Source organism: Dermacentor andersoni, chromosome 2, assembly GCF_023375885.2.
Source record: "Dermacentor andersoni chromosome 2, qqDerAnde1_hic_scaffold, whole genome shotgun sequence".
Lineage (NCBI taxonomy): Eukaryota > Metazoa > Arthropoda > Arachnida > Ixodida > Ixodidae > Dermacentor > Dermacentor andersoni.
Window position 1 is genome coordinate 113,397,195 of NC_092815.1, and position 17,271 is coordinate 113,414,465.

Sequence of the window (17,271 nt, forward strand, 5' to 3'; positions counted from 1 at the left end):
CTTTGGTCAAAAAACTTATGCCCCTCGCGACAGCGTATTTCGATATCGCGTCGCGATCATAAATCGCAGGGAGTACGTTTTCGCTGCGGGACTTCTATCAGTGACGGTCCTCTCTCACCTTGCTGCAGAACATCCCAGGGCCAGCCTATATGATGGGAAAGCAGGATTTTCCTTCCCTGCGCGTTGTCGTGGCTTTCAGCGCGGCCTTACCGGTCCTCTTGGTGGTTATCTTCAGAGCTCTCTTAAAGTGCTCCCGCATGCAATCTTGATGTGGCGCGCTATGATGTTGCAGTTTGATGGTTCCCTTAGATCATGCAGTGCCATGGCGTTGTCTGAGTAAAGGACTCTTCTCTCCTATACCGGCACCTTGAAGTTGTTGATGACTGATCGAGGCAGATCAGCGTGCATGTCAAGTGTAAGACTAGCGTCTTGGTTTTTGCACTGGACTTGAGACACCATGTCCCTCTGTGAAACCAGGACGTTTTGTGACATTGAATTACACCACAGTATTTGGTGCTCACTGAAAGTTACGGCGATGATATTGCTAGAATCGCGCTTGACCGCAGTGGAAGGGATACTTGATTAAATTCAATTACTAGTGGCGCAATGGTTCTTTTGCTTGATTGTTCTGGTGCGCATTGGAAATAGTACTGGTAGCTAAGGCACTGTACTCGCCCCATGTATTACTCGACGCTTGATGTAGTGGGTGCTCTTGGGAACTGTAAGGTTGTATGTTCGAGCGTATTGCAAAGTATTACTGCTCTCTTAGAAATAAAACTACATATGGTAGAAACACGGCAAGCAGTAAGCATATTTTTGCATGATCTGGCTTAGAAAAATTATATCATGAGGTACTCCATAACACATGTGCAAGTAGGAAACTGAAGGGCACTATTTTTCTCGTTCAGAACACTCTTGAAATATGATAATAATTATGTAAGTATACCCAAGCTGAATGCTGTTGTGGAAATAGGCGATGACGAATGCGAGCTCTCTGTATGCATGCCAAGAATATATTTACCAAATGGAGAAAACATTACACGTCTTTAGGTTGTGGCCTAATAACTTCAATACGATATCATAAATGGACACCCAAGATGATGTCACTGTATTGAGAATGGTAGCTTCATCGCCTTTTTCGGGTGAGTTGGCGAACATTACACCTCCTTCAAGTTTCTTTGTGTCATTTCGTAACGAAAAGGGCTTTAAACGGTGTCGTGTTGTTGCGCAGTGCTTTTTATAGTGCTACTACGTCATTTTCAGGTCTAAGTGGCACGTGCAAATGACAGTGTAAACGACGGTGTAACTATACCATAATTATAAACACTTTTGTACAACCAGGAAGCCCTAAGCTTGCTCGTTTCAAAATTTTCTTAAATTCGCTGCAAAGAAAACGTGCACATTATATCAAAGAGCATTTAATAAATGTTCCTAGTTATCTCGGCGAGAAAGCCTAAATAGACGATTCATGTGAAAATGACGGCCGAAGAGATGACCTTGGTTGGAACGTCCTGTAGCGGTGTCGCCTCTGGTCAGCGAGTGAACGTATCCTCATTGGTCAGAATATGACAGAAACATTTAAATTGTGATAAGGACTCCAACACGTCAACATGGACGTAGTCGAAAAAGGCATGAGTAAAATAGTGGACCTTGCTAACAATGTGGAAGTGTGCCGCAAGCTAGAAGAGTATGGCAAATATGGCAAGCCATACTTGTGCCCACACAAGTGCGAACGTAGATGTTCCTCCCTGGACAATCAAAATGGTCCGCTACGAGGAGTCGTGAAGCGCAGACGCCGCGATGTGAAAGCGAGTGAAGTTGGCCAAAAATGATGTTGCTGCATTGTCAGAGGCAATGCATTGTCATTGCCTCGTTTTTGTAGCTCTGCTAGCTAATGGACCGCCATATAGAGCTTCCTAGCTTGCACATGCTTCTGACTGTGTCGGTAGAAAGTTCTCTCCTTTTTTCACAGGCAGACTATTCGTTGCGGACTCGCACATAGGAATGCCGAACAAGTAATTTGACGTGTACTGGAAGTAGTTTGGGCCGATGTGAAGGGGTGCTTAGTGACTTGTTATATGTAGAAATATGGAAAGGCCATTATTGAGGAAACACCGGGAATGATTTACGGTCAAGTTGGGCAAAAACCCATGTACCCCATGTCCACATCATTCATGTCCACGTCCGAATGCACTGTGTCTGTGCTTCCGAGACATTAGTTTTCGGGGGAAACGGAAACGTACATAAGTATTGACGAGCACAGATGGCACAGCTTGACGCCGATCATGTCACTCAAGTAGATGTCGAGCTTCGGATGTAACGGAAGAGTTGCTGACGATAAAACATGCTCGATAACGATGGAGGGGGCGTTGGCAACGGCTGACCAAGCAAGAAAAGCTGGAGTTGACTAAGTAGTGCGAAGGAGAGTTTCGAGAGTTCGGACGATGGCGGCACATTTAGACAGGAAGCACCTGTAACAGTTAATTGGCACTTCACAGTGATGGTTAAGGCCTTGGAGGGAAAGAAACGTATTTTGTTGTTGTTGGCTGAACAACCAAGAGAAAAAAAAAACACTCGCAAATTGTATTTGGCTGCCTTGATACTCACAGAGTATGTGCAGAGGTGGCGCGTGTTTAGACGGCCAAGCAGTGGCAATCAGGACATTGATCGAGGCATTGGCGGCCAATGCAGATCGCCATTACGCAATCATTGCTTACTGAATCTTCATACTTTTGTAGTGATGGATATTTCTACCCTCTTGCGCATTTTCGTGCATAGTTGCCTCGTCATCAGAACTATAATTACTGAAGCAACATCACTCACTTGCTTCTAGTAAGCGCTCTTCCCCAAACGTGATGACCCTTGGTTGCGTAAGCCGTGTCTTAGGTTTTGGTAAGTGCTTTCTGTACCATACCATCAACACCAGCTCAATCTTAACTAAGTTGTCCTAACTCAATCGTCCGTGCTTGAATTTAGAGCAATGTAAACTTCCACCCACTCGGTTTTCTGCGAGCATTAAACGCTCTATGAAGTAATTTAACACTGCGATAGCTTCAAGAACAACGAGCTGAGAACGTTGTGGCGCAATCCACATCACGCTTCATCGGTAGTTACGCTTTGTGGCTGCCTTGTGTGGCTACCGGAGAAGCTCTGTGAAAGAACGTTTTTGAAAAAAGGCGCTGTGAATCGCAAAATTCCGGGCCACTGAGCATTCCAAGGCATTGAGCGCCTAGTGTTTCGGAAAGAAAGCATCAGAGTGGTTTCAAATGTCGCGTGCTGTAAAGGGACGCTTTTCTAGGGGTTTGAAATATTTGGCAGTGCCAAGACTATAGAGGTGAAAATACAAGAAGCATTTATTGCGCTCGCTTTTTTTGTGTGTGTGTCCTTTGCTGCCCCTTAGTTGTTCACAAATAACTATAGCTCATTCGTGAATGAATGTATATACAGTATATACAGGGTGACCAGCTAACTTTAGCCAGAGTTTAAAAATATGCAAATGCAACGCAGCTGCACATAACAAAGGTAATGTTGTTTGCCATCGCTTGCAGATACTCAGTTTTTTTTCCTTGCACTTAGATAATTGGTCATATTTAATTACGCAAATTCTCAAATATTAAGATTAGATTAAAAGTGTCAATGAGGAAATTGTAGAGCGACATAAAAAACTCCTGAAACAGCTTTCTTTTGATCAATAGGTGCTACATAAAAGTGTTTTTCCGAGTGTGAAAGGAGGCTGCAAATGTGCATGCAAAATTGCCGCGCGACTGGCCGCTCCAGGCTCTTTCCGTGCAATCAATCAATCAATCAACCATTCAATCAATCAATCAATCATTCAATCAATCAATCAATCAATCAATCAATCAATCAATCAATCAATCAATCAATCAATCAATTTTTTATTATTAGATAATATACTTTACAGATAGAGGTATACAGAAGGAGGTCCCATAGTAAAAACTGAATTGGGACCTCCTGTTCATCGTTAACATAAAAGTTACATTGGCAAGAAACAGCGGTTGAATCGGTAAAATTACAGAAAGGATAAGTAATGAAATACAGATACAAGTAAATGAACATATTAATAGACAAAAATATATCAGCAATAAGCAATAGTGTGAAACTAAATAAAAGTGGCATAGGAGAGGAGGAAATACTAGGAGAATGCCAGGAAACTTGAAAGTAGAAAAGAAATCGAGAAGCAGACATAGACAAAGCGACAGGAAAGTGGCAGGAGGAAAAAGAATTAGAAAAATAACAAACCTAGGTAACATGTTGGAGCACATAAGAATGACAGGTCTAAAAGGAAACTCGGGTTATGCAATACACAGTGTCACATATATATCACATAACAAAGCATTTTTCAATTTATGGCAGACGCGATGGGTTTTGTAGAGTTTTATGACAAATGGTAATATATTCCATAATGACATGGCTGCAAATTCAGCGGCCTGTTTGGGGTAATTATAGCGCACTTTGGGCACAATGAAGTTATTATGCAGCGCGAAACATGTTTAGTTAGTGTTTGTTGGGGATGATGTAGGAATCAGCGATAATGAGATTTTTTCATTTAATAGTTTGAAAAGAAAAGTGACAAGGTCGTACTTGACAAAGGCTGCAACGTCCGGAATCTTATTTGCTTGTAGTAACTGTTGAGCATTGGCGGTGTGTGGACTCGACGTGATCATTCTAATTGCCTGGTTCTGGATGGTTTATATCGGCTTTAGGTGAATAGTGTACGTGTTACCCAGGCGGTTATGCAGTAATTAATGTGAGAGTGTACCAACGTGAAATAGAGTGAGAGCAACACAGGTCGTGAAAAGAATGGATGTGCCCTAATGAGAGTGCGCATTTCATGTGATAACTTCTTTTTGATATGAGTTATAAGGTGATGGAATTTTAGGTTACAGTCAATATTAAAACCTAAGTATGTGCATTCTTCACTTGCTGATAATAAATGGTTACCAGTGGAAATGGGTGTTAAATTATTGGGTTTTACGTGCCAAAACCACTTTATGATTATGAGGCACGCCGTAGTGGAGGACTCCGGAAATTTTGACCACCTGGGGTTCTTTAACGTGCACCTAAATCTAAGTACACGGATGTTTTCGCATTTCGCCTCCATTGAAATGCGGCCGCCGTGGCCGGGATTCGATCCCGCGACCTCGTGCTCAGCAGCCTAACACCATAGCCACTGAGCAACCACGGCGGGTGAAATGGTTGGAATGCGTAGTGGTGACTTATTTTGGAATCAGAATAAAAGCCATTTAATTTTAGTGGGATTAATGGTAAGTCCATTCATTTCGCGCCATTCTAACAAGTTATTCCTCCCTGCCTTTCCTGTCTTCTATTTCTCTTTCTCTCTCTCGCTCCCTCTAACAAGTTATGAAGATCACCATTAAGCCTGGTTATTACAGTTTACAGACATTTGCCAGAATTAGTAATTGTAATGCCATCGGCATATATTATACACTTAGGAGATGTGAGGCAGTTAGGTAGACCATTAATATAAAGTAAAAAGAATATACAGGCCCAAAATAGATACTTGAGGTACACCTAAATTAATCATTTGACGTTTAGAATAATCACCGGAAACACTAACAACCTGGTATCTGTCTTGTAAGTAGCTGCACAACAGCAGTAAAGGAGGACCTGTCATACCTATTGAATTAATTTTAACATCAGGAATCTCATGATCTGTGCTATCAAATGCCTTTGCGAATTCTCCAAATAGCGATGCTGTGAATTTACCGTCATCATGGCTTTCTTTAATTGGTCAGTAAGAGATACAAGCACTAGGTCAGTAAAGTAACCCAATCTAAATTCAAATTGGTCAGGTGAAAGAATATTAAATTTACTTAAGTAATTCATCAATCGTTTTTCGATTATTTTCTCGATGACCTTGCTAAAGAAAGGTAAAACACAGATTAGCCTTTAGTTAGATATTAATGAGCAATCGCTTTTCTTAAAAACTGAAGTAACCCTACCACGTTGAAGCTCGCGAGGAAAGGTCCCTATTTTAAACATGAGGTTAATAATTTCAGACAGTACAAATGATATTGATTTAGAAATTAATTTAACATGACTAGGATGAATGTTGACCGGTCCAGCACAAGTTATTTTTAAATTGTTGATCACTGATACAACCTCATCAGGAGTGCTTAGATGTATGTAAATTTTGTTCAGCTTGAGTGTAGATATTAGAAAAAAAAAGAAATCGCTGAAAGTATCTGCAATCATAAGTGGTTCTAAATGAGTATTACTATATCATGGGATATTTTAGCTACGCTATCAGCTGCTTGCTTCCTATTCAAAAATGAGTTCACTACTTGCCATCTCTTTCTTAGTTAGATGTGGTTCTTTACGCCAGAACCACATCTAACTATTTTTCCTGCATAATATTTGGTTTTACCTTTCCTAAGCCGGGAAGAAAGTGTGTTGCGAAATTCAGTGTACTGCGCACGTAGGTTTATATTGAATGGCTGTCTTTTTTATATAAAGGCTTTCTCGTGTGCGCATGGCTTTTAGCAAACTATCGGTGACCCATGGATTTTGAGGGGAAGCCACTTTCCTTTTGCATTTGCTTATCTAAGACTAGGAATGATAGTGTGATAACAACTTCGTTAGAAATCACGAGAAGGCTACCTGCGGATGATTGGCGTCAAGAGCGAAAGACAATTCATTGTGAGATACAGCTTCTCAGAATAATATTTTATCGAAAACAAGTTTCGTGTAAGAGTTGGAATATGAATAGTGTGCAGATGTAGTGCGCAGAAAGATGGGGATATGTTCAGTAATCTCAGTCAAGTACTCCTGCATCACGTGGATTCAAAAGATGAGACAATTCATGATCGTTTAGAGTGCTAGAACACCCCAGAACTGAACGAGTGGGGAAATTAATAAGACATTGGTAACCAAAACCCAAGACGAATAAATTACAGAGCTCGGAGATGACTCCATCAAATTTATGGTTCTATCATCCATAATTACGACATTTTTTGTCTCCACGGATAACCTTGGCATTATTCTTTCGAGACAAATCTTAAAGTTAGGAACTGAAACGTAAGGTGAACGGTAAGCACAACCAAATAGGAAGTGTCCATTATCGGTGTTGAGAAAGTTGGGATCGAATTCCAGCCAAACTGATTCACAGTTTTCAATATTTAACGTGAGGTCGAGTCTTCGTTTGTACGGGATTCCAGACGAGATATAGACAGCTGCTCCACCCTAGTTACTGGATTGTCTGTTGGTATAGGCTGATATATAAGAAGAGAAACAGTACAGGTTTTAATCAACTTCGCTAAGCCTGGTCGCCGAGACAGCAATGACTGAAAACGTGAAATAAAGTGTTGAAAGCATATTCTGGCAGTCATCGTAATGTTTGCGGAGGCTGCGCGTGTTGAAACCAATAAGAGAGCGATTACTATTTTGAAGGAAGTCATTTAACTCGCTCGTTGTGTAATGATGCCATGATGGAAGAAAGGGGCTAAGGGAGGCACAAACTTAATCCTCATTAGTTAATGACCGCTAAGTCTGAATCATCGGCAATGCGGTACACTCTGATTTTCTCGGCTTTTCTGGCGTTGATTTTGACAGTTGCGGGTCTGCAGAAATTGCCATTTGTGTTGTTGCCATTTGTGTTGTTAAAGCGCTTTAAAAAGAGCGCTTTATTTCGCGGTGTCAAGTGTTCATTGACGTAGACCGCGCTATCAACAAAGGCTTTCACAGCGATGTCACTTAGGTGAAGCTTAGCCTTTCATATTTAAAACAGCGCCAAAAAACACGGACAAGGGAGGACACAGGACGAGCGCTGCGTCCAGTGCAGCGCTCGTCCTGTGTCCTCCCTTGTCCGTGTTTTTTGGCGCTGTTTTAAATATGAATGATCCGTACCAAATAGCTCGCACCCAAACCCTTCTAAGCTTAGCCTTATGTACCTTACTGACAAATTCTTCATTCTTCGTGCGGGAACAGAATCTAGCTACGATGTTTTTCTTGTCTTGCACTTCTGTAGGGACCTGATGAGCGACATCGAAGTCAGCCGCCGTTACCGGGCAGCCAATTTTAGTACCGATGGTTTGCATGATTGCGATGCAGTCCGGTTTTGGGCGCAGCGGACGCCCCTGACCTCAGCATTGTCGATTCTAGAGCATTCTTCCAGCTCAGCCATCCTTTCGGACAGTGCTTTGTTCTCCGCCGACATTGGTTTTTTGTTGTCAGATGTAAGGTTAAGTTTTTCATCCCGCGTGTTTTCAATGATGCTATTTTAAGACACCTACATTTGCTTCCAGGTTTTGAACCTGCTTTCTTAGTTCAGCAGCATCAAGCCCAGTGGAGTGCGACTTTAACATAAGCTTACCGGAAATGTCATCAGCGAAGTCGCTGTTTACATTTCGTAGTTTAGCCTCAATTGCTTCAATCCTCTGGGCAAGCTCTGAATTTTTCGGCATTTTGGGTTCGCAACAAAGCGCTAACCAAACAACTTCGTAGAAAAGTGCACAAAGGAGAAAAAAAGAAAATGTGGCAGCAACGAGAGCAAACACGTCACAAGCAGAACATCGGGCAAGATTTTAACAAAGCTAACCTGCATATGCAGAAAGAATACGTGAGGCAATGCTTGTTGCGTAGTCACTGCCACCAGTGAAGCCTCGGTGATGGTCCTGCTTGTTATGAGCGGTGCTCAACGAAGCCGACGACACCTCTTGGGCTTGCCAGGAAGCGGTCGTCCAGAGAAATGAATGCTTGCTTTCCACGTGCGAATGACGATAGGTAGTAGGACAACATAGCTGCACATACAGAAAAAAATACATCATGGTAGCTTTAGGAAGCAGTTTTGGTTCAGTCTGCGCTAAAAAGATGAGGGCTAAAAAAAGAACGGGTACGACGATACCTCGTACCTGTTCGTCTTTTAGTCTTCGTTTTTTTTAACGCAGTTTATTTCTTGTTGTATGTTGCACCAACTCACCCACATTAACCTCCTGCTGCTTCGTATTAAAATAGTTTTTGATGTCAATGTTACTTGTGTGTCCTGAAAAAGCTGACAAACCGGCTGAAATATGCCATCGATTGAGGTTTGGTGTTTTATGACGCAAGGGCCAGGTATGGCCAAAGAGCGCCATGACAAACGGTAATCTTAAATGAATTATCGATGGCATGGACAATTTTTCCTTCGTAGCACATGTGGCATGGCCGTAAAAGGACCTAAAAGCTATCGCTTTAAGTGGCGTAAAAGATATAGCAACCAAAATAATGACACTGACTAGCTAGTGATGTGGGCTATGGCAACTAGGTTACATAAAAAATATAATTAAGCAAAACATAAAAGTGATACAAGAGCTTCAAAAGACCTCTTGCATACCAAGGCTGTTAATCACGTGCAAACATTACTTGGCCAAATGATTTTCAGAGTGTCGGTTTCAGCTAAAACTCTAAGATGATTTCCAGATTAAAAAGCGGTTCATTGCGAAGAAAAAGTGCCTTGTGTGGAGGTATGTTTTCGCAGTGTGCAGAAGGGAAATACTTTTTCCTTTCTGCTTCTACTGCAGGGCGTTGAAGAAGAACACGAAGAACTGTGTAGAATATTACCGCACTTGCTACAAGCCGGTGGATCGCTTCCAGTCAAGAGGTAAGAGTGCGTACTGTAATGTGTCCTATTCTTAAGCGACAAACAAAGACGTCCTTGTACCGTGCTGTTTTCTCTTGTATCCAGTTTCCTAGTTAAGGTTTTATCATGTGTAGCTCATTCAATGCTTCGGTATTCCACTGTGCTTGCCAATGCTTCCTCAGTATACGGCCTAGAAAACACTAGGCCTGAGGCAGGGATAGGAATATTTGCATATTTATCACAAAAAGTTACTGAAGTAGCGTTTTAATCGGCAGCTACATGGCCCTTGATACCTTTGTGGTCATGTGCTCAGCATATTACAATCACTCGATTGGATATATATGTGGAACACAGCAAGCTGTACAGCTCACTAAAAACGGAGTTCTTGTGATTCGTAGACTAATTGGGGCCCTGTCTGCAATGAATGAAATTGTAAACACAATCGCCCTAGCGAGATTTGTGAGCCTTATGTGTTGAGTAGCCGAGAATATAGCGTAGGCTTCGGCTGTAAATATACTTGTGTGTGGGTTCAGTGCCCCGGATGTTGAAAATGAAGGCCCGAGAGCTGCGAAAGGAACACCAGTAGAGGACTTGGGAGCATCTGTATATTATTCTGTACATGAGTACTTGTCCTGGAGTTCACGAAAATGAGAGTGTATATGTACATCCGGCGCACGCTTTTATATATCTAAAAAAAAAAAAGAGGTGGTGTCGCATTGAACGGTCTGCCATTCTCAGGGTGGAGACAGGCGAGTGAGAGCTATTAGGACATTCTCTAGAAGTGGGACGCCTGTGTCTTTAGCCAGTGCTTCCAAACGAAAATTCTATGGAGCCCTTATAGCTGGGCAGTTACGAAACAGCCTGGCAGCAGACATGTCATGAATAGATGGGTGACATGGATGCTCCACATCTGATTTAACCTTGAAAGCATAGGCAATACTTAGATATGTCCTTTGCAGATACAGCGACTATTCATTAGATTCTACATACAGGCTTTCTATGGGGCTAATCCTGAAAGCACCTGTAGCGAGGCGTACACCCAAGTGGTGAACGGGATCTAGCGTCTTCAAAACACTAGGCGCAGCAGAGTTATATACTATAGCTCCGTAATCAAGGCGGGACCGTATAGGGCTTGTGTAGAGGCTCAAGAGGCATCTTCATGTCGCTTTCCCAAGATGTGCGGGATCAGAGCTTGAGCAGATTCGTTGTCTTCAGACACCTCGCTCTCAGATATCTTATGTGAGGAACAAAGGTTAGTTCAGAGTCTAAGGTAATTCCTAAACATGTATGTTTGCGGCTGAAAGATAAAAGTTGTCCATTAAGATAGATAGCGGGGTCAGGCAGTATGCCGCTTTTTTTCGCGGAGAGAACGCGTGTACTTTTTTGAGGGCTTAGTTTAAATCTATTCTCACCAGCAGACTTAGACAATTTATTTAGACCAAGCTGTATATTTCGCTCAAAGATAAGCTATTATATGACTTAAATCCTCTTTGCACATCATCCACATACACAGAATAGAACATTGTGCGGGGTGTGACCCGACATAGCGAGTTCATTTTCACATCGAACAGAGTGCAGCTCAGCACACCACCTTGTGGTACACCCGTTTCCTGTGTAAACTGAAGAGATAACACCTTGACAACCCTTACACGGAACGTAACATTAGAGAGATAGCTTTTAATCACGTTCAATGAGTTGCCTCGGGCACCGAACTAGCCATGTCACGAAGAATTCCAAAACGCCAAGTTGTATTGTATGCCTTCTCCATATCTAAAAATACCGATAATAGAAATTGTTTGTGCACGAAGGCATCGCGAATATTTGCCTCGATGTAGACAAGGTAATTTGTTGCGGGTCTATCTTCCCTAAAACCGCACTGCAAGGGGTTTAGTATTTTGTTGCTTTCAAGCTAATGGATCAGGTGTCGGTTTACCATTTTCTCAAAGAGTTTGCATAGACAGTTAGTTAGGGCTATAGGCCTGTAGCTGCTGGCAGCACACGGATCCCTGTCCTCTTTGAGAATAGGAATTATTACTGCTTGCTTCCAGGCGGATGGAATATAGTTGGCAGAGAATATGGCGTTAAGAAGTGATAGGAGTGTTTTGTGTGCTTCAGGGTGCAAGTGTTCGAGCATATCGTAAACTATTCAACCGTTTCCAGGACCCGATTTATTAGAATTTAGAGCAGCCTGAAATTCCGCCATATTAAAGGGACAGTTATAATGCTCATTTCTATTTCCTTTCTGATCCAAAGGCTGTCGTCAGTGGTATCTCAAGAATGCATCTGAGTAATGGGAATAGCTAGAAGTGTACTGAAAGTGTGCCCCTAGAGAATCAGCTTGGCCCTCAAGGGTGTCTCTTTGCGTATTTACTAAGAGTAGAAGATGAGTTTAACTGCCTTTAATTTTGTTTACCCTGTTTCATGCTTTTCTTTCGTCATTACAAGAATTTATGGCAGAGACAGATTTTTTCCGCCTTTCCCTTTTGGCTCGGCAGCGGGTTATTCTATTTTCGAACTTTATTTTCTTAAAGCTGATCAAGTTCTCAGCAGTTGGGGAGTCGCGAAGGTGGCTCCAAATCTTACTTTGATTTCCACGAGCTTCCTTACACTCCTCGTTCCACAGGGAACACGTCTTCTCGAGGGCGATGTATTTCATTCAGGGATACATACTGATGCCGCATCTACAATGAACGCTCTCAAATATAGCACTACATCATCAATAGGAAGTGTAGAGATGTCTTCTCAGGTCATGCGCGTGAGTTCTTTGTAGCGCTTCCTGTCGCTGACTCGACTTTACATTGGGGAAAGCGTGGAGAGGACGCATCACCTTTTGTTTATTTTATGACAATTGGAATATAGTCGCTCCCATATGGATTCTTAATCACGTTCCGATCCGAATACGCTACGGGTGTACTACATGAAATACTTAAATCAAAAGGCGAGCATGTTTTGTTTTCCACGCTATAGAATGCAGGCACTTTATAATTCAGTAAGCTCGCACCTGTAGAGAGGAGTAAGTCTCCTACTAAGCGCCCTCTGGCTTCAGAACGACAATCTCTCCTGAGGGCGTTGGGTGCATTAAAATCTCCCACTACGATACAAGGTTTGGGCAGTTCATAGATAAAGCTGTGGAATTTTGTTTTTGAAAGAGGGTAGTTAGAAGGGATGTATAGGGCGGTAATTGTGACAAGCTTATTAAAAGGTACAGCATGGACCGGGCGCTTTATGCTCTAATTGCCGGTAAGCAACACCCTTATATACTACCATTGGCACACCACCCGACGAGGCAAGGGCCTCGTTTCGGTCTTTTCGGTAAATGACATACTGCCGGAGAAAGTTCGTGTGTGAAGGATTAAGATGTGTTTCTTGGACACACAGCACCTTTGGATTGCACTTGCGTAAAAGTTCATTAATGTCGTCTTGGTTGCGGAGTAAATCCCTGACATTATACTCTTCCAAACGAGCAAAAGATAAACCATGGTTTCACTGTCAACTTCGTTCCTTATTGCAAAAAATTAGAAGAATCTATCGGCAGATTAAAACTAAGAAATCGGATGGTCGTCACATACAGTTAGTTGAGTTAAAACGTAGCTTTAGAGAGCTCGCTTGATCTGCTAAACGCACATACTTTGCGAACTTGGTGCAGAGATTAGTGGGTGATCCCAAGGAATTTTGGAAATATGTTAAGAGAAATGGTAAGGATGACACTTCTGTTCCACCCTTGCACTGGCCCGATAGAATTGTTAATGATGACTCAAGTAAGGTCGAAATTTTCGTTAAATACTTTTCATCAGTATTTCAGTTAACTCATTGAAACATTAGTGCGGTTAATAGTGTTGACTTTCCGGTCGAAGCCGACGAAATGTTTGAGGTTGTGTTTAGTGTGACGGGCATCGAGCGATTATTACAGTGTTTGAAACCAACAAAAGTGTGTGGTCCAGATGACATCCCTGCAACATTCCTTATAAATTGCTTGGGCATTTTATGTTTGTACTTGTGTCGCTTATTTCAAAATTTCTTAAATAACAGCGTTGTTCCTGGTGATTGGAAACTAGCGCGAGTGGTGCCAATTCATAAGAATGGAAAGAGGTACAGATTTGAGAATTACAGACCAGTATCCTTAACTAGCATTGTATGTAAGTTTATGGAACATGTGATTTATAGCTGCATCATGTCTCATCTTGATAACAATAACCTTCTTCATCCTAGTCAGCAGGGCTGTCGGTAAGGTTTTTCGTGTACGACCCAATTGGTTGCATTCACCCATGAGCTCGTCTCATTAGCTAACAAGAAACATATTGTTGACTTTATATTTCTGGATTTTAAAAAGCTTTTGACGTCGTTACGCATAGTCTACTAATCGCTAAACTTCGACGTTACAAATTCGATGACAAAGTTATCGCGTGGATTGCTGAGTATCTTCGCTCAAGACAGATGTCTGTGGCTGCCAATGAATGTTCCTCTGAATATGTTCCTGTGACTTCTGGTGTACCCCAGGGGTCAGTTTTTGGTCCACTTTTATTTTTGTTGTTCATTAATGACATCACTTTGGGCATTACATCATCATTTAAAATGTTTACAGATTACTGTATAGTATATGGGATTATCAATACCGACCCTAACCAACAAGCACTAAAATATGATTTGCATTTGATTTCCACATAGTGTGACAAACGGAAAATGTTGCTGAATGTGAAGAAGAGCGTTCACGTCACCTTTACCAGGAAGCGCTCATACGACAGCGATAATTACACTATAAATAATGCTACTATTGGACAAGTGACAGAATGTAAATATATAGGTGTATTTTTTTCGTCTGATCTAAGGTGGAACTGACATGTTATTTATGGTAAGAACAAGGCTGTCGGTTCATTGGGATTTTCGAAACGTAACTTTAGTAGTTTACCGCAGAAACTCAGGGAGCAACTGTATTTCACACATCGCCGCAGTACACTGGAGTGTGCGCGTGTTTGCTGGCACCCATATACTACAGAACTTGTAGATAAACTGGAAAAAGTGCAAAGCAGGGCAGTTCGGTTTCTCCCAATTAGCAATTATGACAAGATGCATAGCATGACAGAAAGCAAAAAAAGCATTAAATTGGCATCTTCTTGAGCACCGTCGTTGAAATCTCAGATTAAAATTTCTTCATGACATATACTACTCTAAAACGGGGATAACTGCGGAATTGTATTTTCAGCCGCCCACAAATGCTTTTAAAAGGCGAGATCACAAAGTAAATATACGTGATGTTCCTTTTAAAAGTGACCCTTTCCGCTTCTCTTTCTTTGTTCGTGCTATAAGAGATTGGAATACTCTACCACCTGACACTGTCGGTATTTGTTAAAATGATTTCTTCCAATCTTTATGAATGTAATTTTGAATGTTTGTTTATATGAGCTGTGCCCTCCCTGCTGTAATGCCTGAATGGCGAAGCAGGTATCCAATAAATAAATTAATAAAATAAATAATATCTGTGCATCCATATTAAATGTGTTTTGCGCTAGTGTTTAAGGTATATAAATTAGGTTAGCCCACGAGACCCTTTCATGCCCCGTGATGCGAGGTTTTTCTTTCTTCCCGGGGCGCTCGAGGGAGCTGCGCCGTTCCTTGGGTGTCTGAGGCGACGGAGTTGTGTTCGTTGTCTGCCCTACCTCGTCTGAGACGGTGGATCGGGCACGTTCGCGGGGGTTTTGGACCTATCTGCGCGGACAGTGGCCGTGGGTCTGGCAGGCCCGGGAGTCTGCTGGTCCTCTTTGTGAGGGGCCGAACAGCGCTGGCTGTTCCAGCCGGGGTGGCTGATGGTGTGACCACCGTCAATCTCCGTGGGACTTGGACGGCCGCTGAATGATGTTGCTCTACCCCCCGGCGCGCCACATCGGTGTAGGACGGACTAGACTGGTTCATAGAGAAGCGTTTACGCGCCTCTTGGAATGAAACATTAAGTTTGATTATGATTTCAATTATTTCTTTTTCTTTTTTCCACGATGGGAAAGAACGGGAGCACGTGGTGCGATCCTCCTCGCCTCAGTTAGCGCAGCAGGTTGTGCAAGTGCAAGTGGCGTACGAGTGCTCGTTGTATGCACGTTTTGCACACGTAGTGCGCCCTCAGCAGTATTGCGTACCATGCCCGAGCCGCTGACACTTGAAACATCGGCGTGGGTTAGGAATGTATGGCCTTGCACAGAGTTTGCAGTATCCTTTTTCTATTGAGTGTGGTAAGTTGCTAGTTCCAAAAGTTATGATTACGTGTTTTGCGAGGATTTCCTTGCCGTCGCACTTAATGGTTATTCTCTGGGCCTTTACTACATTTTGATCTTGCCATCCCTCAAATAGCTCACTTTCGCCAAGATCAAACAAGTCATCTTCAGAGACGACACCGCGGACATTGTTCGCGGTGTCGAATCTGCGTGGGCCTACTGCGTGGGCCTACTGAAGGATCTGCGTGGGCCTACTGAAACTGGAATGTCCCGAAAAGCAATTAGTTTGGACAATTTACTGTATTGCATCTTGTCGCGATCTTCAAGAAGATCGCCGCTTCCCACCTTAATTACTTCGTAGCCTGGGCCGATTGATTTTGCTACAATAAAAGGAGATTTTACGTGGACTGTCTTGGTTTCGTGCTGACTGTGGTACTTTGGGACGGTTTTTTCTTATTCATAAAGAAGTTGAAGGATTCTTCGGTGCACCCCCGCTTGAAGGAGCGATAAGGGAGTGGGGGGAAAGTTGATTCCGTGAGTAATTTTACTATATTCGTCAGGGATGGCCGCCGTCCACCATGAAGCCCAGCCAGGGGATGACAAAAGACGGGCAGTATTCAGTTCTGCGCACGACAGCGGTACATCCCCACTATAACCAAATACATATACCCAAGGCTGGATATAATGCACACGTTAACCCTTGCTGCTCGGGAAGCCGGAAGTAAAAGGAAAATAAATAGAGTACAGGAAATATTAAAAGTGAGAGAAAGACGAAGATTGGAGAGGAGGATGGCAAAAGACAACTGCCGATTTCCCCGGGGTGGGTCAGTCCGGGGGTGCCGTCTACGTGAAGCTGAGGCCAAAAGGGTATGTTGCCTCTGCAGAGGGGACTTAAAGGTCCTAACATTCCGCATCAGCTCAGCCTCCGGGATCTCCTTTTCCCAGGGCGCGGCTAAGCCACGCACGGATAAAAGCGGGAGGGTCCATCCCTCGTGTGCTCGCGTGCACGGTGTCGCAACACACCAAATGTCTGCTGACGTAGACACCCCTGCGGGGTTGAACTATAGCAACGTGCGCCACATTTTCTTCTGTCCTTCTAACGTATAGACAACCCTCTGCGTTTATTTTACGTACGTTTCTTCAACAAAACTTGTTGCTGAGATAATTGGTTCATGGCTTAAAAACAAAGGTTACGCCGCTAAGCATACGAGGACGAATTGAGACACAAACGCCATATAGGCGTACTCGTAAATGCAGGAAATTCACAAACTGTCGTCAGGAGGTGTGATAGTTTACGTACGTGTGTAACAGGTTTTTTGCCTCTTCGGTAGTGCTAGGGAGAGCAATATAATATGACTGCGACCAGAGAATCAAGGCACCATGTTGAGTTTCATTGTGAAAAACTAAGTCCTTTGCGTAAACAACGAAAAAAACTGCGTAAAAAGTTAACTTTTCGAAGATAATAGTTGCGTT

General features: G+C 42.8%; 1 protein-coding gene across 1 annotated transcript in view; it reads left to right on the forward strand.

Moving 5' to 3' along the window:
• Positions 1–1,610: 1,610 nt before the first annotated feature.
• The window catches only part of LOC129387563 (uncharacterized), an 849,695-nt gene continuing 834,034 nt past the window's right edge, over positions 1,611–17,271 (forward strand). Inside the window, exons 1-2 of the mRNA XM_072286147.1 lie at positions 1,611–1,726; positions 9,540–9,619. Of these exons, the coding sequence (XP_072142248.1) occupies positions 1,611–1,726; positions 9,540–9,619 (196 nt within the window). The remainder of the gene's footprint in view (positions 1,727–9,539; positions 9,620–17,271) is intronic.